The sequence below is a fragment of the Panulirus ornatus genome, chromosome 1 (assembly GCF_036320965.1).
Source record: "Panulirus ornatus isolate Po-2019 chromosome 1, ASM3632096v1, whole genome shotgun sequence".
Lineage (NCBI taxonomy): Eukaryota > Metazoa > Arthropoda > Malacostraca > Decapoda > Palinuridae > Panulirus > Panulirus ornatus.
Window position 1 is genome coordinate 14,552,917 of NC_092224.1, and position 25,095 is coordinate 14,578,011.

The 25,095-nt window shown below is 42.6% G+C and overlaps 1 protein-coding gene across 5 annotated transcripts in view; it reads left to right on the forward strand.

The window, feature by feature from the left end:
* Positions 1–25,095, forward strand: part of LOC139756702 (uncharacterized) — a 294,843-nt gene that overhangs the window by 17,047 nt on the left and 252,701 nt on the right. For 4 of the 5 annotated variants that reach the window (XM_071676596.1, XM_071676758.1, XM_071676671.1 and 1 more), the window contains exons 3-4: positions 9,846–9,940; positions 24,053–24,550. In XM_071676596.1, the coding sequence (XP_071532697.1) occupies positions 9,846–9,940; positions 24,053–24,550 (593 nt within the window). The remainder of the gene's footprint in view (positions 1–9,845; positions 9,941–24,052; positions 24,551–25,095) is intronic. The other variant, XM_071676509.1, reaches the window with a different exon arrangement.

Here is a 25,095-nt window from a genome sequence, read left to right on the forward strand (position 1 = left end):
TGAAGTTCCCATTTGCTCCCTTGTCTTACGCACTTTATTTACCTCCTTCCAGAACATCTTTTTATTCTCCCTAAAATTTAATGATACTCTCTCACCCCAACTCTCATTTGCCCTTTTTTTCACCTCTTGCACCTTTCTCTTGACCTCCTGTCTCTTTCTTTTATACATCTCCCACTCAATTGCATTTTTTCCCTGCAAAAATCGTCCAAATGCCTCTCTCTTCTCTTTCACTAATACTCTTACTTCTTCATCCCACCACTCACTACCCTTTCTAATCAACCCACCTCCCACTCTTCTCATGCCACAAGCATCTTTTGCGCAATCCATCACTGATTCCCTAAATACATCCCATTCCTCCCCCACTCCCCTTACTTCCATTGTTCTCACCTTTTTCCATTCTGTACTCAGTCTCTCCTGCTACTTCCTCACACAGGTCTCCTTCCCAAGCTCACTTATTTTCACCACCCTCTTCACCCCAACATTCACTCTTCTTTTCTGAAAACCCATACAAATCTTCACCTTCGCCTCCACAAGATAATGATCAGACATCCCTCCAGTTGCACCTCTCAGCACATTAACATCCAAAAGTCTCTCTTTCGCACGCCTGTCAATTAACACGTAATCCAATAACGCTCTCTGGCCATCTCTCCTACTTACATAAGTATACTTATGTATATCTCGCTTTTTAAACCAGGTATTCCCAATCATCAGTCCTTTTTCAGCACATAAATCCACAAGCTCTTCACCATTTCCATTTACAACACTGAACACCCCATGTATACCAATTCTTCCCTCAACTGCCACATTACTCACCTTTGCATTCAAATCACCCATCACTATAACCCGGTCTCGTGCATCAAAACCACTAACACACTCATTCAGCTGCTCCCAAAACACTTGCCTCTCATGATCTTTCTTCTCATGCCCAGGTGCATATGCACCAATAATCACCCACCTCTCTCCATCAACTTTCAGTTTTACCCATATTAATCGAGAATTTACTTTCTTACATTCTATCACATACTCCCACAACTCCTGTTTCAGGAGTATTGCTACTCCTTCCCTTGCTCTTGTCCTCTCACTAACCCCTGACTTTACTCCCCAGACATTCCCAAACCACTCTTCCCCTTTACCCTTGAGCTTCGTTTCACTCAGAGCCAAAACATCCAGGTTCCTTTCCTCAAACATACTACCTATCTCTCCTTTTTTCACATCTTGGTTACATCCAAGAATATTATATACATACAATTTACCAAATAAGATGAATGTTTTTAACCATGAGATAACTGGTCACATGCCTCAAACTGGAAACATTCTAAACAGTACACTGTTGTACTGCCCATATTTCTGTTATCATTTTATATTCATTTATTTTATTATACTTTGTCGCTGTCTCCCGCGTTTGCGAGGTAGCGCAAGGAAACAGACGAAAGAAATGGCCCAACCCCCCCCCATACACACGTATATACATACGTCCACACACGCAAATATACATACCTACACAGCTTTCCATGGTTTACCCCAGACGCTTCACATGCCCTGCTTCAATCCACTGACAGCACGTCAACCCCGGTATACCACATCGCTCCAATTCACTCTATTCCTTGCCCTCCTTTCACCCTCCTGCATGTTCAGGCCCCGATCACACAAAATCTTTTTCACTCCATCTTTCCACCTCCAATTTGGTCTCCCTCTTCTCCTTGTTCCCTCCACCTCCGACATATATATCCTCTTGGTCAATCTTTCCTCACTCATCCTCTCCATGTGCCCAAACCACTTCAAAACACCCTCTTCTGCTCTCTCAACCACGCTCTTTTTATTTCCACACATCTCTCTTACCCTTACGTTACTCACTCGATCAAACCACCTCACACCACACATTGTCCTCAAACGTCTCATTTCCAGCACATCCATCCTCCTGCGCACAACTCTATCCATAGCCCACGCCTCGCAACCATACAACATTGTTGGAACCACTATTCCTTCAAACATACCCATTTTTGCTTTCCGAGATAATGTTCTCGACTTCCGCACATTCTTCAAGGCCCCCAGGATTTTCGCCCCCTCCCCCACCCTATGATCCACTTCCGCTTCCATGGTTCCATCCGCTGCCAGATCCACTCCCAGATATCTAAAACACTTCACTTCCTCCAGTTTTTCTCCATTCAAACTCACCTCCCAATTGACTTGACCCTCAACCCTACTGTACCTAATAACCTTGCTCTTATTCACATTTACTCTTAACTTTCTTCTTCCACACACTTTTCCAAACTCAGTCACCAGCTTCTGCAGTTTCATACATGAATCAGCCACCAGCGCTGTATCATCAGCGAACAACAACTGACTCACTTCCCAAGCTCTCTCATCCCCAACAGACTTCATACTTGCCCCTCTTTCCAAAACTCTTGCATTTACCTCCCTAACAACCCCATCCATAAACAAATTAAACAACCATGGAGACATCACACACCCCTGCCGCAAACCTACATTCACTGAGAACCAATCACTTTCCTCTCTTCCTACACGTACACATGCCTTACATCCTCGATAAAAACTTTTCACTGCTTCTAACAACTTGCCTCCCACACCATATATTCTTAATACCTTCCACAGAGCATCTCTATCAACTCTATCATATGCCTTCTCCAGATCCATAAATGCTACATACAAATCCATTTGCTTTTCTAAGTATTTCTCACATACATTCTTCAAAGCAAACACCTGATCCACACATCCTCTACCACTTCTGAAACCACACTGCTCTTCCCCAATCTGATGCTCTGTACATGACTTCACCCTCTCAATCAATACCCTCCCATATAATTTACCAGGAATACTCAACAAACTTATACCTCTGTAATTTGAGCACTCACTCTTATCCCCTTTGCCTTTGTACAACGGCACTATGCACGCATTCCGCCAATCCTCAGGCACCTCACCATGAGTCATACATACATTAAATAACCTTACCAACCAGTCAACAATACAGTCACCCCCTTTTTTAATAAATTCCACTGCAATACCATCCAAACCTGCTGCCTTGCCGGCTTTCATCTTCCGCAAAGCTTTCACTACCTCTTCTCTGTTTACCAAATCATTTTCCCTAACCCTCTCACTTTGCACACCACCTCGACCAAAACACCCTATATCTGCCACTCTATCATCAAACACATTCAACAAACCTTCAAAATACTCACTCCATCTCCTTCTCACATCACCACTACTTGTTATCACCTTCCCACTTGCGCCCTTCACCGAAGTTCCCATTTGCTCCCTTGTCTTACGCACTTTATTTACCTCCTTCCAGAACATCTTTTTATTCTCCCTAAAATTTAATGATACTCTCTCACCCCAACTCTCATTTGCCCTTTTTTTCACCTCTTGCACCTTTCTCTTGACCTCCTGTCTCTTTCTTTTATACATCTCCCACTCAGTTGCATTTTTTCCCTGCAAAAATTGTCCAAATGCCTCTCTCTTCTCTTTCACTAATACTCTTACTTCTTCATCCCACCACTCACTACCCTTTCTAATCAACCCACCTCCCACTCTTCTCATGCCACAAGCATCTTCTGCGCAATCCATCACTGATTCCCTAAATACATCCCATTCCTCCCCCACTCCCCTTACTTCCATTGTTCTCACCTTTTTCCATTCTGTACTCAGTCTCTCCTGGTACTTCCTCACACAGGTCTCCTTCTCAAGCTCACTTACTCTCACCACCCTCTTCACCCCAACATTCACTCTTCTTTTCTGAAAACCCATACAAATCTTCACCTTAGCCTCCACATTCATAATATTGTATCTTTGGAGTAGGGGAAAGAGAATTCTACCCTCATATTCCCTGCTTGTCATAGAATGCAGTTAAAAGGAGCGGGAGCAGGGGCCAGAACCTTCTCTTTTGTATTTCAATTTCTTTTGAGGGAAACAGCATTGCCACCCCCTGCTACAGCAGTGTGGCATCAGGAAAACAGACAAAAAAGGCCACATTTGTTCACACTCATTCTCTAGCTGTTATGTGTAATGTGCCGAAACCACAGCTGTCTATCCATATCCACACCCCACAGACCTTTCCATGGTTTACCCCAGACATTTCACATGCCCAGTTCAGTCCAATGAGAGCATGTCGACCCCAGTATACCACATTGTTCCAGTTCACGATATTACTTGCATGCCTCTCACCTCCTGCATGTTCAGGCCCTGATCACTCAAAATCTTTTTCATTCCATCCCTCCACCTCCAATTTGGTTTCCCATTCTCCTTGTTCCCTCCACCTCTGACACGTATATCCTCTTTGTCAATTTTTCCTCTCTCATTCTCTCCATATGTCCAAACCATTTCAACACACCCTCTTCTGCTCTCTCAACCACACTCTTTATATTTCCACACATCTCCCTTACCTTTTCATTACTTACTCGATCAAACCACCTCACACCACATATTGTCCTCAAACATCTCATTTCCAACACATCCTTCCTCTTCCATACAACCCTATCCATAGCTCATGCGTTGCAACCATATATTGTTGGAACTACTGTTCCTTCAAACATACCAATTTTTTCTCACTGAGATAACGTTCTCTCCTTCCCCACATTCTTCATTGCTCCCAAAGCCTTCATCCCCGACCCCCACCTTGTGACTCACTTCTACTTCCATTATCCCATTTGCTGCTGGGTCCACTCCCAGATATCTAAAACACTTCCCTCCTCCAGTTTTTCTCCATTCAGACTTACATCCCAATTAACTTGTCTCTCAACCCAACTAAACTTATGTCCCAATTAACTTGTCCCTCAACCCTGCTTAACATGATAACCTTGCTGTTATTACTCTCAACTTTCTCCTTTCATACACTTTTTCAAACTCATCACCAACTTCTGCAGTTTCTCCCTCGAATCAGCCACTAGATCTGTATCATCGGCGAACAACAACTGACTCTCTTCCCAGGCCCTCTCATCCCCAAAATACTGCATACTCTCCCCTCTTTCCAAAACTCTTGCATTTACCTCTGTAACCACCCCATCCATAAACAAATTTAACAACCATGGGGACATCCCACACTCCTGCCACATACCAGCCTTCACTGGGAACCAATCACTCTCCTCTCTTCCTTGCTCATACACATGTTTTACATCATGTACTCTTAAGACCTTCCACAAAGGATCTTATCAACCCTATCATATGCCTTCTCCAGATCCATAAATGCTACATACAAATCCATCTGCTTTTCTAAATATTTCTCACATACATTCTTCAAAGAAAATACCTGATCCACACATCCTCTACCACTTCTGAAACCACGCTGCTCTTCCCCAGTCTGATGCTCATTATATATCTGCACCCTCTCAATCTTTACCCTACCATATAATTTCCCAGGAATACTCATCAAACTTATACCTCTGTAGTTTGAACACTCACCCTCATCCCCTTTGCCTTTGTACATTGGCATTATGCACCCATTCCACCAATCCTTAGGCACTATGATCCATACATACATTGACTACTCTTATCAACCAATCAACAACACAGTCATCCCCTTTCTTAATAGACTCAGCTTTAATACCATCCAGACCCACTGCCTTGCCGGCTTTCATCTACCGCGAAGCTTTTACTACCTCTTCTCTCTTAATCAAACCATTCTCCCTGACCCTCTTGCTTTGCACACCACCCCAACCAAAACTCCCAACATCTGCCACTCTATCATCAAACACATTCAACAAACCTTCAAAATACTCACTCCATCTCCTTCTCACTTCATCACTATCCGTTATTACTTTCCCCCCTTGCCCCCTTCACCGAAGTTCCCATTTGCTCCCTTGTCTTACGCACTTTATTTACCTCCTTCCAGAACATCTTTTTATTCTCCCTAAAATTTAATGATACTCTCTCACCCCAACTCTCATTTGCCCTTTTTTTCACCTCTTGCACCTTTCTCTTGACCTCCTGTCTCTTTCTTTTATACATCTCCCACTCAATTGCATTTTTTCCCTGCAAAAATCGTCCAAATGCCTCTCTCTTCTCTTTCACTAATACTCTTACTTCTTCATCCCACCACTCACTACCCTTTCTAATCAACGCACCTCCCACTCTTCTCATGCCACAAGCATCTTCTGCGCAATCCATCACTGATTCCCTAAATACATCCCATTCCTCCCCCACTCCCCTTACTTCCATTGTTCTCACCTTTTTCCATTCTGTACTCAGTCTCTCCTGGTACTTCCTCACACAGGTCTCCTTCTCAAGCTCACTTACTCTCACCACCCTCTTCACCCCAACATTCACTCTTCTTTTCTGAAAACCCATACAAATCTTCACCTTAGCCTCCACATTCATAATATTGTATCTTTGGAGTAGGGGAAAGAGAATTCTACCCTCATATTCCCTGCTTGTCATAGAATGCAGTTAAAAGGAGCGGGAGCAGGGGCCAGAACCTTCTCTTTTGTATTTCAATTTCTTAATGAGGGAAACAGCATTGCCACCCCCTGCTACAGCAGTGTGGCATCAGGAAAACAGACAAAAAAGGCCACATTTGTTCACACTCATTCTCTAGCTGTTATGTGTAATGTGCCGAAACCACAGCTGTCTATCCATATCCACACCCCACAGACCTTTCCATGGTTTACCCCAGACATTTCACATGCCCAGTTCAGTCCAATGAGAGCATGTCGAACCCCAGTATACCACATTGTTCCAGTTCACGATATTACTTGCATGCCTCTCACCTCCTGCATGTTCAGGCCCTGATCACTCAAAATCTTTTTCATTCCATCCCTCCACCTCCAATTTGGTTTCCCATTCTCCTTGTTCCCTCCACCTCTGACACGTATATCCTCTTTGTCAATTTTTCCTCTCTCATTCTCTCCATATGTCCAAACCATTTCAACACACCCTCTTCTGCTCTCTCAACCACACTCTTTATATTTCCACACATCTCCCTTACCTTTTCATTACTTACTCGATCAAACCACCTCACACCACATATTGTCCTCAAACATCTCATTTCCAACACATCCTTCCTCTTCCATACAACCCTATCCATAGCTCATGCGTTGCAACCATATATTGTTGGAACTACTGTTCCTTCAAACATACCAATTTTTTCTCACTGAGATAACGTTCTCTCCTTCCCCACATTCTTCATTGCTCCCAAAGCCTTCATCCCCGACCCCCACCTTGTGACTCACTTCTACTTCCATTATCCCATTTGCTGCTGGGTCCACTCCCAGATATCTAAAACACTTCCTCCTCCAGTTTTTCTCCATTCAGACTTACATCCCAATTAACTTGTCTCTCAACCCAACTAAACTTACGTCCCAATTAACTTGTCCCTCAACCCTGCTTAACATGATAACCTTGCTGTTATTACTCTCAACTTTCTCCTTTCATACACTTTTTCAAACTCATCACCAACTTCTGCAGTTTCTCCCTCGAATCAGCCACTAGATCTGTATCATCGGCGAACAACAACTGACTCTCTTCCCAGGCCCTCTCATCCCCAAAATACTGCATACTCTCCCCTCTTTCCAAAACTCTTGCATTTACCTCTGTAACCACCCCATCCATAAACAAATTTAACAACCATGGGGACATCCCACACTCCTGCCACATACCAGCCTTCACTGGGAACCAATCACTCTCCTCTCTTCCTTGCTCATACGCATGTTTTACATCATGTACTCTTAAGACCTTCCACAAAGGATCTTATCAACCCTATCATATGCCTTCTCCAGATCCATAAATGCTACATACAAATCCATCTGCTTTTCTAAATATTTCTCACATACATTCTTCAAAGAAAATACCTGATCCACACATCCTCTACCACTTCTGAAACCACGCTGCTCTTCCCCAGTCTGATGCTCATTATATATCTGCACCCTCTCAATCTTTACCCTACCATATAATTTCCCAGGAATACTCATCAAACTTATACCTCTGTAGTTTGAACACTCACCCTCATCCCCTTTGCCTTTGTACATTGGCATTATGCACCCATTCCACCAATCCTTAGGCACTATGATCCATACATACATTGACTACTCTTATCAACCAATCAACAACACAGTCATCCCCTTTCTTAATAGACTCAGCTTTAATACCATCCAGACCCACTGCCTTGCCGGCTTTCATCTACCGCGAAGCTTTTACTACCTCTTCTCTCTTAATCAAACCATTCTCCCTGACCCTCTTGCTTTGCACACCACCCCAACCAAAACTCCCAACATCTGCCACTCTATCATCAAACACATTCAACAAACCTTCAAAATACTCACTCCATCTCCTTCTCACTTCATCACTATCCGTTATTACTTTCCCCCCTTGCCCCCTTCACTAATGTTCCCATTTGTTGTCTTGTCTTATGCATGTTATTCACCTCATTCCAAAACATAATTTTATTCTCCTTAAAACTTAATGATACTCTTTTTCACCTCTTGCACCTTTCTCTTGACCTCCTGCTGCTTTCTTTTATACATCTCCTAGTCATTTGCACTCCTGTCTTGTAAGTATTGTCCAAACACCTATCTTTTCTCTCACTAATAATCTTACAGAATTCTTCATCCCACCACTCGCAACCCTTTCTAATCTTCCCACCTCCCACCTTTCTCATGCCACATGCATCTTTTGCACATACCATCACTGCTTCCCTAAATACATCCCATTCCTCACCCACTCCCCTCATGTCATTTGCTCTCACCTTTTTCCATTCTGCTCTCAATCTCTCATGGTACTTCTCAAACAAGCCTCCTTTCCAAGCTCACTTACTCTCACCACTCTCTTCTCTCCTACATTTGTTCTTCTTTTTTGAAAACCTTTATGAATCTTCACCTTCACCCAAGTAGTGATCAGACATCCCTCCAGCTTCCCCGCTCAGCACATTAACATCCAAAGGTCTCTCTTTTACATGACTATCAGTTAACATGTAATCCAACAATGCCCTTTGACCATGTCTCCTACTCACAAACATACATTTGTGTATCTCTTTTTAAACAGGCATTCCCAATAATTTTTTTTAGCACACAAATCCACAACCTCTTCACTGTTTTCATTCCTAACAGTGAATACCCCATGTACACTAATTATACCCTTGACTGCCACATACTCACCTTTGCATTTAAATCACTCATCACTAATACCTGGTCTTGTGCATCAGAGCTGCTAACACACTTTCTCGGCTGCTCCCAAAACGCTTGTCTCTCATGATCTTTCTTCTCTTGACCAGGTGCATAAGCACCAACAATCACCCATCTCTCTCCATCCACTTTCAGTTTTACCCACATCAATGTAGAATTTCTTTCTTAAACTCTATCACACACTTCCACAACTTCTGCTTCAGTAGTGCTACCTCTTCCTTAGCTCTTGTCCTTTCACTAACCCCTGACATTAGTCCTAAGACTTTTCCAAACCGTTCTTCCCCTTTACCCATGAGCTTCTTGTCACTTAGAGCCAGAACATCCAGTTTTCTTTTATCAAACATGATACCTATCTCTCCTTTTTTCTCATCCATACACGTTCAGACACCCCAATCTGAGCCTTCGAGGAGGATGAGCACTCCTTGCTCAACTCCTGTTTCCCCTTTTAGAAACTGAAATACAAGGATGGGAGGGTTTCCATCCTCTCGCTCCCAATGCGGGGAAAATGTTCTTTCTCCCCTATCCTCTGTACATATACATACACATTCATATATACACATATACATATACACACTTGCTTGCCTTCATCCATATTTACAGACATGCATATACATTTGTACACATGGACACATACTTGCTCACCGTTTTCCAATATATTTTGTAGATTGAGTGAATTTTTGGTAATGTAACTGAAAACTAACACATATTTCACTTTTATAGGTACTCTGACTTTCTTGTTAATGAGGTGAACAGCAGTGGAGAGATCGTTTGCATCACAGAACAAATGGTCCCTCATGAGCCTGAGGAAATTCCTGGTGAATATATTAATCTTTACCCTTTCAAGCTTCATCATTTTAGGCTACATCTAAGTGTTCCTCGTATTTTTGTTAAAGATATTTTTTGAGCTACTTAGGAATCTTTTTTCATGATTGTCCATAGAAACATAGGAGTTGCTCTTTCATCAAATCTTACTTATTTCATTGAGCTAACATTACAGCCCGTTAGATGATGTGGTCACAGATTCATCGTTACTTTATTATTTTTCAAAGATTGCATTATTTTTCAAAGAATGCATTATACCATTTTTCTGTCTTTAATGCTTCTCTTCTACATAAAGTGTGTGTGTGTATGTGTGTGTGTGTGAGGCATTGTCACCTGCATCTGTTTGTTCAGTTTTTTTATGCACACGCTTCTTAGCATAACTCGAGTACAAAAGTACTTTCATACTTAAACCGCAGGTATTCCCAGTGGACATGATGAATTGATATTATATTTGGGGACTCGGTTGCATAAATTTGCAAATTAATTTGAAAAGTGATTTTTTTGCAAGTATTATAACTCAGGAGTGCTGAATAAAGGGGTGGTTCAAATTTATTACATGGATAGTGAAATACCAATATCATGACAGAAATGTTTGCAAATTATTGGGCTTTCTTATTTTTGCCATACATTTAACCCTCCCCTCCTCGTATTTTAACTTTCTAAAAGGGGAAACAGAAGGAATCATGCGGGGAGTGCTCATCCTCCTCGAAGGCTCAGATTGGGGTGTCTAAATGTGTGGGGATGTAACCAAGACAAGAAAAAAGGAGAGATAGGTAGTATGTTTTGGCTCAGAGTGAAACGAAGCTCAAGGGTAAAGGAGAAGAGTGGTTTGGGAATGTCTTGGGAGTAAAGTCAGGAGTAAGTAGGAGGACAGTAGCAAGGGAAGGAGTAGCACTACTCCTGAAACAGGAGTGGTGGGAGTATGTGATAGAGTGTAAGAAAGTAAACTCTAGATTGATATGGGTAACACTGAATGTTGATGGAGAGAGATGGGTGATTATTGGTGCATATGCACCTGGACATGAGAAGAAAGATCATGAGAGGCAAGTGTTTTGGGAGCAGCTGAATGAGTGTGTTAGTGGTTTTCATGCACGAGACCGGGTTATAGTGATGGATGATTTGAATACAAAGGTGAGTAATGTGGCAGTTGAGGGAATAATTGGTATACATGGGGTGTTCAGTGTTGTAAATGGAAATGGTGAAGGGCTTGTGGATTTATGTGCTGAAAAAGGATTGGTGATTGGGAATACCTGGTTTGAAAAGCGAGATATACGTAAGTATACGTATGTAAGTAGGAGAGATGGCCAGAGAGCGTTATTGGATTACGTGTTAATTGATAGGTGCACAAAAGAGAGACTTTTCGATGTTAATGTGCTGAGAGGTGTAATTGGAGGGATGTCTGATCATTATCTTGTGGAGGCGAAGGTGAAGATTTGTAGAGGCTTTCAGAAGAGAAGAGAGAATGTTGGGTTGAAGAGAGTGGTGAGAGTAAGTGGGCTTGGGAAGGAGACTTGTGTGAGGAAGTACCAGGAGAGACTGAGTACAGAATGGAAAAAGGTGAGAACAAAGGAGGTAAGGGGAGTGGGGGAGGAATGGGATGCATTTAGGGAAGCAGTGATGGCTTGCGCAAAAGATGCTTGTGGCATGAGAAGAGTGGGAGGTGGGCAGATTAGAAAGGGTAGTGACTGAAGGGATGAAGAAGTAAGATTGTAAGTGAAAGAGAAGAGAGAGGCATTTGGACGATTTTTGCAGGGAAATAATGCAAATGAGTGGGAGATGTATAAAAGAAACAGGCAGGAGGTCAAGAGAAAAGTGCAAGAGGTGAAAAAGAGGGCAAATGAGAGTTGGGGTGAGAGAGTATCATTAAATTTTCGGGAGAATAAAAAGATGTTTTGGAAGGAGGTAAATAAAGTGCGTAAGACAAAGGAACAAATGGGAACTTCAGTGAAGGGCGCAAATGGGGAGGTGATAACAAGTTGTGGTGATGTGAGAAGGAGATGGAGTGAGTATTTTGAAGGTTTGTTGAATGTGTTTGATGATAGAGTGGCAGATATAGGGTGTTTTGGTCGAGGTGGTGTGCAAAGTGAGAGGGTTAGGGAAAATGATTTGGTAAACAGAGAAGAGGTAGTAAAAGCTTTGCGGAAGATGAAAGCCAGCAAGGCAGCAGGTTTGGATGGTATTGCAGTGGAATTTATTAAAAAAGGGGGTGACTGTATTATTGACTGGTTGGTAAGGTTATTTAATGTATGTATGACTCATGGTGAGGTGCCTGAGGATTGGCGGAATGCGTGCATAGTGCCATTGTACAAAGGGAAAGGGGATAAGAGTGAGTGCTCAAATTACAGAGGTATAAGTTTGTTGAGTATTGCTGGTAAATTATATGGGAGGGTATTGATTGAGAGGGTGAAGGCATGTACAGAGCATCAGATTGAGGAAGAGCAGTGTGGTTTCAGAAGTGGTAGAGGATGTGTGGCTCAGGTGTTTGCTTTGAAGAATGTATGTGAGAAATACTTAGAAAAGCAAATGGATTTGTATGTAGCATTTATGGATCTGGAGAAGGCATATGATAGAGTTGATAGAGATGCTCTGTGGAAGAAGTATGGTGTGGGAGGCAAGTTGTTAGAAGCAGTGAAAAGTTTTTATCGAGGATGTAAGGCATGTGTACGTGTAGGAAGAGAGGAAAGTGATTGGTTCTCAGTGAATGTAGGTTTGCGGCAGGGGTGTGTGATGTCTCCATGGTTGTTTAATTTGTTTATGGATGGGGTTGTTAGGGAGGTGAATGCAAGAGTTTTGGAAAGAGGGGCAAGGATGAAGTCTGTTGTGGATGAGAGAGCTTGGGAAGTGAGTCAGTTGTCGTTCGCTGATGATACAGCGCTGGTGGCTGATTCATGTGAGAAACTGCAGAAGCTGGTGACTGAGTTTGGTAAAGTGTGTAAAAAAGAAGAAAGTTAAGAGTAAATGTGAATAAGAGCAAGGTTATTAGGTACAGTAGGGTCGAGGATCAAGTCAATTGGGAGGTAAGTTTGAATGGAGAAAAACTGGAGGAAGTAAAGTGTTTTAGATATCTGGGAGTGGATCTGGCAGCGGATGGAACCATGGAAGCGGAAGTGAATCATAGGGTGGGGGAGGGGGCGAAAATCCTGGGAGCCTTGAAGAATGTGTCGAAGTTGAGAACATTATCTCGGAAAGCAAAAATGGGTATGTTTGAAGGAATAGTGGTTCCAACAATGTTGTATGGTTGCGAGGCGTGGGCTATGGATAGAGTTGTGCGCAGGAGGATGGATGTGCTGGAAATGAGATGTTTGAGGACAATATGTGGTGTGAGGTGGTTTGATGGAGTAAGTAATGTAAGGGTAAGAGAGATGTGTGGAAATAAAAAGAGTGTGGTTGAGAGAGCAGAAGAAGGTGTTTTGAAATGGTTTGGGCACATGGAGAGAATGAGTGAGGAAAGATTGACCAAGAGGATATATGTGTCGGAGGTGGAGGGAACGAGGAGAAGTGGGAGACCAAATTGAAGGTGGAAAGATGGAGTGAAAAAGATTTTGAGAGATCGGGGCCTAAACATGCAGGAGGGTGAAAGGCTGGCAAGGAATAGAGTGAATTGGATCGATGTGGTATACCGGGGTTGACGTGCTGTCAGTGGATTGAATCAAGGGCATGTGAAGCGTCTGGGGTAAACCATGGAAAGTTGTGTGGGGCCTGGATGTGGAAAGGGAGCTGTTGTTTCGGGCATTATTGCGTGACAGCTGGAGACTGAGTGTGAACGAATGGGGCCTTTGTTGTCTTTTCCTAGTGCTACCTCGCACACATGAGGGGGGAGGGGGATGGTATTCCATGTGTGGGGAGGTGGCGATGGGAATGAATAGGGGCAGGCAGTGTGAATTGTGTGCATGGGTATAAATGTATGTGTCTGTGTGTGTATATGTAAGTGTACATTGAGATGTATAGGTATGTATATTTGCGTGTGTGGGCGTGTGTGTGTGTACATTGTGTATGGCGGTGGGTTGTGCCATTTCTTTCGTCTGTTTCCTTGTGCTGCCTCGCAAATGCGGGAGACAGCGACAATGCAAAATAAAAAATAAAAATATATACATATATAATATTTTTTTTTTTTTCATACTATTCGCTATTTCCCGCGATAGCGAGGTAGCATTAAGAACAGAGGACTGGGCCTTTAAGGGAATATCCTTACCTGGCCCTCTTCTCTGTTCCTTCTTTTGGAAAATTAAAAAAAAAAAAAAAAACGAGAGGGGAGGATTTCCAGCCCCCCGCTACCTTCCCTTTTAGTCGCCTTTTACGACACGCAGGGAATACGTGGGAAGTATTCTTTCTCCTCTATCCCCAGGGAATATATATATATATATATATATATATATATATATATATATATATATATATATATATATATATATATATATATATTATTTTATTTTTTTATTATACTTTGTCGCTGTCTCCCGCGTTTGCGAGGTAGCGCAAGGAAACAGACGAAAGAAATGGCCCAACCCCCCCCATACACATGTATATACATACGTCCACACACGCAAATATACATACCTACACAGCTTTCCATAGCTTACCCCAGACGCTTCACATGCCTTGATTCAATCCACTGACAGCATGTCAACCCCGGTATACCACATCGCTCCAATTCACTCTATTCCTTGCCCTCCTTTCACCCTCCTGCATGTTCAGGCCCCGATCACATAAAAATCTTTTTCACTCCATCTTTCCACCTCCAATTTGGTCTCCCTCTTCTCCTTGTTCCCTCCACCTCCGACACATATATCCTCTTGGTCAATCTTTCCTCACTCATCCTCTCCATGTGCCCAAACCACTTCAAAACACCCTCTTCTGCTCTCTCAACCACGCTCTTTTTATTTCCACACATCTCTCTTACCCTTACGTTACTCACTCGATCAAACCACCTCACACCACACATTGTCCTCAAACATCTCACTTCCAGCACATCCATCCTCCTGCGCACAACTCTATCCATAGCCCACGCCTCGCAACCATACAACATTGTTGGAACCACTATTCCTTCAAACATACCCATTTTTGCTTTCCGAGATAATGTTCTCGACTTCCACACATTCTTCAAGGCCCCCAGAATTTTCGCCCCCTCCCCCACCCTATGATCCACTTCCGCTTCCATGGTTCCATCCGCTGCTGTAAGACAAGGGAGCAAATGGGAACTTCAGTGAAGGGTGCAAATGGGGAGGTGATAACAAGTAGTGGTGATGTGAGAAGGAGATCGAGTGAGTATTTTGAAGGTTTGTTGAATGTGTTTGATGATAGAGTGGCAGATATAGGGTGTTTTGGTCGAGGTGGTGTGCAAAGTCAGAGGGTTAGGGAAAATGATTTGGTAAACAGAGAAGAGGTAGTGAAAGCTTTGCGGAAGATGAAAGCCGGCAAGGCAGCAGGTTTGGATGGTATTGCAGTGGAATTTATTAAAAAAGGGGGTGACTGTATTATTGACTGGTTGGTAAGGTTATTTAATGTATGTATGACTCATGGTGAGGTGCCTGAGGATTGGCGGAATGCGTGCATAGTGCCATTGTACAAAGGCAAAGGGGATAAGAGTGAGTGCTCAAATTACAGAGGTATAAGTTTGTTGAGTATTCCTGGTAAATTATATGGGAGGGTATTGATTGAGAGGGTGAAGGCATGTACAGAGCATCAGATTGGGGAAGAGCAGTGTGGTTTCAGAAGTGGTAGAGGATGTGTGGATCAGGTGTTTGCTTTGAAGAATGTATGTGAGAAATACTTAGAAAAGCAAATGGATTTGTATGTAGCATTTATGGATCTGGATAAGGCTTATGATAGAGTTGATAGAGATGCTCTGTGGAAGGTATTAAGAATATATGGTGTGGGAGGAAAGTTGTTAGAAGCAGTGAAAAGTTTTTATCGAGGATGTAAGGCATGTGTACGTGTAGGAAGAGAGGAAAGTGATTGGTTCTCAGTGAATGTAGGTTTGCGGCAGGGGTGTGTGATGTCTCCATGGTTGTTTAATTTGTTTATGGATGGGGTTGTTAGGGAGCTAAATGCAAGAGTTTTGGAAAGAGGGGCAAGTATGAAGTCTGTTGGGGATGAGAGAGCTTGGGAAGTGAGTCAGTTGTTGTTCGCTGATGATACAGCGCTGGTGGCTGATTCATGTGAGAAACTGCAGAAGCTGGTGACTGAGTTTGGTAAAGTGTGTGGAAGAAGAAAGTTAAGAGTAAATGTGAATAAGAGCAAGGTTATTAGGTACAGTAGGGTTGAGGGTCAAGTCAATTGGGAGGTGAGTTTGAATGGAGAAAAACTGGAGGAAGTGAAGTGTTTTAGAATATATATATATATATATATATATATATATATATATATATATATATATATATATATATATATACTTATTTTTTTTTTTTTTTTATGTTTGCTTTGTCGCTGTCTCCCGCGTTTACGAGGTAGCGCAAGGAAACAGACGAAAGAAATGGCCCAACCCCCCCCATACACATGTATATACATACGTCCACACACGCAAATATACATACCTACACAGCTTTCCATGGTTTACCCCAGACGCTTCACATGCCTTGATTCAATCCACTGACAGCACGTCAACCCCGGTATACCACATCGCTCCAATTCACTCTATTCCTTGCCCTCCTTTCACCCTCCTGCATGTTCAGGCCCCGATCACACAAAATCTTTTTCACTCCATCTTTCCACCTCCAATTTGGTCTCCCTCTTCTCCTTGCTCCCTCCACCTCCGACACATATATCCTCTTGGTCAATCTTTCCTCACTCATCCTCTCCATGTGCCCAAACCACTTCAAAACACCCTCTTCTGCTCTCTCAACCACGCTCTTTTTATTTCCACACATCTCTCTTACCCTTACGTTACTCACTCGATCAAACCACCTCTCACCACACATTGTCCTCAAACATCTCATTTCCAGCACATCCATCCTCCTGCGCACAACTCTATCCATAGCTCACGCCTTGCAACCATACAACATTGTTGGAACCACTATTCCTTCAAACATACCCATTTTTGCTTTCCGAGATAATGTTCTCGACTTCCACACATTCTTCAAGGCCCCCAGAATTTTCGCCCCCTCCCCCACCCTATGATCCACTTCCGCTTCCATGGTTCCATCCGCTGCCAGATCCACTCCCAGATATCTAAAACACTTCACTTCCTCCAGTTTTTCTCCATTCAAACTCACCTCCCAATTGACTTGACCCTCAACCCTACTGTACCTAATAACCTTGCTCTTATTCACATTTACTCTTAACTTTCTTCTTCCACACACTTTACCAAACTCAGTCACCAGCTTCTGCAGTTTCTCACATGAATCAGCCACCAGCGCTGTATCATCAGCGAACGACAACTGACTCACTTCCCAAGCTCTCTCATCCCCAACAGACTTCATACTTGCCCCTCTTTCCAAAACTCTTGCATTTACCTCCCTAACAACCCCATCCATAAACAAATTAAACAACCATTGAGACATCACACACCCCTGCCGCAAACCTACATTCACTGAGAACCAATCACTTTCCTCTCTTCCTACACGTACACATGCCTTACATCCTCGATAAAAACTTTTCACTGCTTCTAACAACTTTCCTCCCACACCATATATTCTTAATACCTTCCACAGAGCATCTCTATCAACTCTATCATATGCCTTCTCCAGATCCATAAATGCTACATACAAATCCCTTTGCTTTTCTAAGTATTTCTCACATACATTCTTCAAAGCAAACACCTGATCCACACATCCTCTACCACTTCTGAAACCACACTGCTCTTCCCCAATCTGATGCTCTGTACATGCCTTCACCCTCTCAATCAATACCCTCCCATATAATTTACCAGGAATACTCAACAAACTTATACCTCTGTAATTTGAGCACTCACTCTTATCCCCTTTGCCTTTGTACAATGGCACTATGCACGCATTCCGCCAATCCTCAGGCACCTCACCATGAGTCATACATACATTAAATAACCTTACCAACCAGTCAACAATACAGTCACCCCCTTTTTTAATAAATTCCACTGCAATACCATCCAAACCTGCTGCCTTGCCGGCTTTCATCTTCCGCAAAGCTTTCACTACCTCTTCTCTGTTTACCAAATCATTTTCCCTAACCCTCTCACTTTGCACACCACCTCGACCAAAACATCCAATATCTGCCACTCTATCATCAAACACATTCAACAAACCTTCAAAATACTCACTCCATCTCCTTCTCACATCACCACTACTTGTTTTCACCTCCCCATTTGCGCCCTTCACTGAAGTTCCCATTTGCTCCCTTGTCTTACGCACTTTATTTACCTCCTTCCAGAACATCTTTTTATTCTCCCTAAAATTTAATGATACTCTCTCACCCCAACTCTCATTTGCCCTTTTTTTCACCTCTTGCACCTTTCTCTTGACCTCCTGTCTCTTTCTTTTATACATCTCCCACTCAATTGCATTTTTTCCCTGCAAAAATCGTCCAAATGCCTCTTTCTTCTCTTTCACTAATGCTCTTACTTCTTCATCCCACTCACTCACTACCCTCCCATACATATATATACTTATATATACATATATATCTTTCTTTCTTTCTTTCAAACTATTCGCCATTTCCCGCATTAGCGAGGTAGCGTTAAGAACAGAGGACTGGGCCTTGAGGGAATACCCTCACCTGGCCCAATTCTCTGTTCCTTCTTTTGGAAAATTAAAAAAAAAACGAGAGGGGAGGATTTCCAGCCCCCCGCTCCCTCCCCTTTTAGCCGCCTTCTACGACACGCAGGGAATACGTGGGAAGTATTCTTTCTCCCCTATCCCCAGGGATAATACATATATATACTTATATATATATATATATATATATATATATATATATATATATATATATATATATATATATATATTATTATTATACTTTGTCGCTGTCTCCCGCGTTTGCGAGGTATATATATATATATATATATATATATATATATATATACATATATATAGTGGTTCCAACAATGTTGTATGGTTGCGAGGCGTGGGCTATGGATAGAGTTGTGCGCAGGAGGATGGATGTGCTGGAAATGAGATGTTTGAGGACAATGTGTGGTGTGAGGTGGTTTGATTGAGTGAGTAACGTAAGGGTAAGAGAAATGTGTGGAAATAAAAAGAGCGTGGTTGAGAGAGCAGAAGAGGGTGTTTTGAAGTGGTTTGGGCACATGGAGAGAATGAGTGAGGAAAGATTGACCAAGAGGATATATGTGTCGGAGGTGGAGGGAACGAGGAGAAGAGGGAGACCAAATTGGAGGTGGAAAGATGGAGTGAAAAAGATTTTGTGTGATCGGGGCCTGAACATGCAGGAGGGTGAAAGGAGGGCAAGGAATAGAGTAAATTGGAGCGATGTGGTATACCGGGGTTGACGTGCTGTCACTGGATTGAATCAAGGCATGTGAAGCGTCTGGGGTAAACCATGGAAAGCTGTGTAGGTGTGTATATTTGCGTGTGTGAACGTATGTATATACATGTGTATGGGGGGGTTGGGCCATTTCTTTCGTCTGTTTCCTTGCGCTACCTCGCAAACGCGGGAGACAGCGACAAAGTATAATAAAAGAAAAAATAAATAAATATATATATATATATATCTGATAGGGGAGAAAGAATACTTCCCACGTATTCCCTGCGTGTCGTAGAAGGCGACTAAAAGGGAAGGGAGCGGGTGGCTGGAAATCCTCCCCTCTCGTTTTTCTTTTTTTTTTTTCCAAAAGAAGGAAGAGAGAAGGGGGTCAGGTGAGGATATTCCCTCAAAATCCCAGTCCTCTGTTTTTAACGCTACCTCGCTATCGCGGGAAATGGCGAATAGTATGAAAAAAAAATATATATATATATATATATATATATATATATATATATTTTTTTTTTTTTTTTTTTTTTCATACTATTCGCTATTTCCCGCAATAGCGAGGTAGCGTTAAGAACAGAGGACTGGGCCTTTGAGGGAATATCCTCACCTGGACCTCTCCTCTGTTCCTTCTTTTGGAAAAAAAAAAAACGAGAGGGGAGGATTTCCAGCCCCCCGCTCCCTTCCCTTTTAGTCGCCTTCTACGACACGCAGGGAATACGTGGGAAGTATTCTTTCTCCCCTATCCCCTATCCCCTATCCCCTATATTGGGTCTCAGTGAATGTTGGTTTGCAGCAGGGGCGCATATATATATATATATATATATATATATATATATATATATCCCTGGGGATAGGGGAGAAAGAATACTTCCCACGTATTCCCTGCGTGTTGTAGAAGGCGACTAAAAGGGGAGGGAGCGGGTGGCTGGAAATCCTCCCCTCTCGTTTTTTTTTGATTTTCCAAAAGGAGGAACAGAGAAGGGGGCCAGGTGAGGATTTTCCCTCTAAGGCCCAGTCCTCTGTTCTTAACGCTACCTTGCAAACGCGGGAAATGGCGAATAGTATGAAAAAAAAAAAAAAAAAAAAAAAAAAAATATATATATATATATATGTGTGTGTGTGTGTGTGTATATATATATTATCCCTGGGGATAGGGTTGAAAGAATACTTCCCACGCATTCCTCGCGTGTCGTAGAAGGCAACCAGAGGGGATGGGAGCGGGGGGCCAGAAATCCTCCCCTCCTTGTATTTTTTAACTTCTAAAATGTGAAACAGAAGAAGGAGTCACGCGGGGAGTGCTCATCCTCCTCGAAGGCTCAGACTGGGCTGTCTAAATGTGTGTGGATGTAACCAAGATGTTAAAAAAGGAGAGATAGGTAGTATGTTTGAGGAAAGGAACCTGGATGTTTTGGCTCTGAGTGAAACGAAGCTCAAGGGTAAAGGGGAAGAGTGGTTTGGGAATGTCTTGGGAGTAAAGTCAGGGGTTAGTGAGAGGACAAGAGCAAGGGAAGGAGTAGCAGTACTCCTGAAACAGGAGTTGTGGGAGTATGTGATAGAATGTAAGAAAGTAAATTCTCGATTGATATGGGTAAAACTGAAAGTTGATGGAGAGAGATGGGTGATTATTGGTGCATATGCACCTGGGCATGAGAAGAAAGATCATGAGAGGCAAGTGTTTTGGGAGCAGCTGAATGAGTGTGTTAGTGGTTTTGATGCACAAGACTGGGTTATAGTGATGGGTGATTTGAATGCAAAGGTGAGTAATGTGGCAGTTGAGGGAATAATTGGTATACATGGGGTGTTCAGTGTTGTAAATGGAAATGGTGAAGAGCTTGTAGATTTATGTGCTGAAAAAGGACTGGTGATTGGGAATACCTGGTTTAAAAAGCGAGATATACATAAGTATACGTATGTAAGTAGGAGAGATGGCCAGAGAGCGTTATTGGATTATGTGTTAATTGACAGGCGCACGAAAGAGAGACTTTTGGATGTTAATGTGCTGAGAGGTGCAACTGGAGGGATGTCTGATCATTATCTTGTGGAGGCTAAGGTGAAGATATGTAGGGGTTTTCAGAAAAGAAGAGTGAATGTTGGGTTGAAGAGGGTGGTGAGAGTAAGTGAGCTTGGGAAGGAGACTTGTGTGAGGAAGTACCAGGAGAGACTGAGTACAGAATGGAAAAAGGTGAGAACAGTGGAAGTAAGGGGAGTGGGGGAGGAATGGGATGTATTTAGGGAATCAGTGATGGATTGCGCAAAAGATGCTTGTGGCATGAGAAGAGTGGGAGGTGGGTTGATTAGAAAAGGTAGTGAGTGGTGGGATGAAGAAGTAAGATTATTACTGAAAGAGAAGAGAGAGGCATTTGGACGATTTTTGCAGGGAAAAAATGCAATTGAGTGGGAGATGTATAAAAGAAAGAGACAGGAGGTCAAGAGAAAGGTGCAAGAGGTGAAAAAAAGGGCAAATGAGAGTTGGGGTGAGAGAGTATCATTAAATTTTAGGGAGAATAAAAAGATGTTCTGGAAGGAGGTAAATAAAGTGCGTAAGACAAGGGAGCAAATGGGAACTTCAGTGAAGGGCGCAAATGGGGTGATAACAAGTAGTGGTGATGTGAGAAGCAGATGGAGTGAGTATTTTGAAGGTTTGTTGAATGTGTTTGATGATAGAGTGGCAGATATAGGGTGTTTTGGTCGAGGTGGTGTGCAAAGTCAGAGGGTTAGGGAAAATGATTTGGTAAACAGAGAAGAGGTAGTAAAAGCTTTGCAGAAGATGAAAGCCGGCAAGGCAGCAGGTTTGGATGGTATTGCAGTGGAATTTATTAAAAAAGGGGGTGACTGTATTATTGACTGGTTGGTATGGTTATTTAATGTATGTATGACTCATGGTGAGGTGCCTGAGGATTGGCGGAATGCGTGCATAGTGCCATTGTACAAAGGCAAAGGGGATAAGAGTGAGTGCTCAAATTACAGAGGTATAAGTTTGTTGAGTATTGCTGGTAAATTATATGTGAGGGTATTGATTGAGAGGGTGAAGGCATGTACAGAGCATCAGATTGGGGAAGAGCAGTGTGGTTTCAGAAGTGGTAGAGGATGTGTGGATCAGGTGTTTGCTTTGAAGAATGCATGTGAGAAATACTTAGAAAAGCAAATGGATTTGTATGTAGCATTTATGGATCTGGAGAAGGCATATGATAGAGTTGATAGAGGTGCTCTGTGGAAGGTATTAAGAATTTATGGTGTGGGAGGCAAGTTATTAGAAGCAGTGAAAAGTTTTTATCGAGGAAGTAAGGCATGTGTACGTGTAGGAAGAGAGGAAAGTGATTGGTTCTCAGTGAATGTAGGTTTGCGGCAGGGGTGTGTGATGTCTCCATGGTTGTTTAATTTGTTTATGGATGGGGTTGTTTGGGAGGTGAATGCAAGAGTTTTGGAAAGAGGGGCAAGTATGAAGTCTGTTGGGGTTGAGAGAGCTTGGGAAGTGAGTCAGTTGTTGTTCGCTGATGATACAGCGCTGGTGGCTGATTCATGTGAGACTGCAGAAGCTTGTGACTGAGTTTGGTAAAGTGTGTGAAAGAAGAAAGTTAAGAGTAAATGTGAATAAGAGCAAGGTAATTAGGTACAGTAGGGTTGAGGGTCAAGTCAATTGGGAGGTAAATTTGAATGGAGAAAAACTGGAGGAAGTAAAGTGTTTTAAATATCTGGGAGTGGATCTGGCAGCGGATGGAACCATGGAAGTGGAAGTGGATGATAGGGTGGGGGAGGGGGCGAAAATCCTGGGAGCCTTGAAGAATGTGTGGAAGTCGAGAACATTATCTCGGAAAGCAAAAATGGGTATCTTTGAAGGAATAGTGGTTCCAACAATGTTATATGGTTGCGAGGCGTGGGCTATGGATAGAGTTGTGCGCCGGAGGATGGATGTGCTGGAAATGAGATGTTTGAGGACAATGTGTGGTGTGAGGTGGTTTGATCGAGTGAGTAACGTAAGGGTAAGAGAGATGTGTGGAAATAAAAAGAGCGTGGTTGAGAGAGCAGAAGAGGGTGTTTTGAAGTGGTTTGGGCACATGGAGAGAATGAGTGAGGAAAGATTGACCAAGAGGATATATGTGTCGGAGGTGGAGGGAACGAGGAGAAGAGGGAGTCCAAATTGGAGGTGGAAAGATGGAGTGAAAAAGATTTTGTGTGATCGGGGCCTGAACATGCAGGAGGGTGAAAGGAGGGCAAGGAATAGAGTGAATTGGATCGATGTGGTATACCGGGGTTGACGTGCTGTCAGTGGATTGAATCAAGGCATGTGAAGCGTCTGGGGTAAACCATGGAAAGCTGTGTAGGTATGTATATTTGCGTGTGTGGACGTATGTATATACATGTGTATGGGGGGGGGTTGGGCCATTTCTTTTGTCTGTTTCCTTGCGCTACCTCGCAAACGTGGGAGACAGCGACAAAGTATAATAAAAAAAAAAATATATATATATGTGTGTGTGTGTGTGTGTGTGTGTGTGTTTGTGTATATGAGTGGATGGGCCATTCTTCGTCTGTTTCCTGGTGCTTCCTCGCTGATGTGGGAAACAGCTATTGTGCATAATGAATAATGGAATATATAGTAATAGTTTGTTTTCGTCTGTTTCCTTGCGCTACCTCACTAACGCGGGAGACAGTGACAAAGCAAAATGATAATATAATAAAGTATAATAACCATAAATTTCTTTACACAGCTGTACCTACAGAGCTGCCTCCAGAACTGACACCAGAGAAGATCCAAGAACTGAACAAATTGGTTGGCATCAAAGAGCCTGTGAGACTTGCTGTAGATACTCCTCCCAAGAAAGAAGATGAATCAGAGGAAACATGTACTTCTGACAAAATTACAACAGATGAACCTAAGCAGGATGAAAATCAGGCAATTGAAGGCCAAGAAATGCAGGAGAAAGAAGAAAAAATAGAGCCAGCAGCAGAAAGTGAGGACAGTGTTGGACAAGATGGTGAGAATGTTGAAACAGTAGAGATTGAAAAGCATGAAGTTGAAGAAAAGGAAGTCGAAGCCAAGGTGAACACAGAGCAAGATGATGCATCATGTGATGTGAATGAAGCAGTAGGAGAACAGCAAGAAGAAAATGGGTTAAAAACACCAGTGGAAGAAGAATCATTGGACAAGACAAAAATAACAGATTTGAACAAAAAGAACAAAAAGAAGAATAAGAAAGGTGGTACAGGCAAGTGTTTTTTGGTATCCTCCAAAGGTGACATTTGGATGAACTTTCATTTGGAAGCCCATCTCAAAACAAAGGGCTACTTCGTACTCAAGTGGCAAGTAACCAGATTCATTCCATGCTTAGTGTTAAAGAATACTGGAGGACTTGTAAAATTGACCAGTATCTGGTACTTTTACCTAAGTGAACTTGACCATTTGTACTATTAGTGCAGTAGCCATGTTCAGTTAGGTAAGACTACCAGTTACTGATCGATTTTAAAAGCCTTTTACTATTTAATGCTAAGTACTGAATGAATTTGGTTACTTGCCACTTGGGCAGGAGGAAGTCACTTTGTTTTAAGATTGCCTCTCAGAAGAAAGTTCATCCAAATGTCACTTTCTTTTGTTTCTTTTTTTTTTTTTTTTTTTTTTTTTTATACTTTGTCGCTGTCTCCCGCGTTTGCGAGGTAGCGCAAGGAAACAGACGAAAGAAATGGCCCAACCCCCCCCCCCCCATACACATGTACATATACACGTCCACACACGCAAATATACATACCTACACAG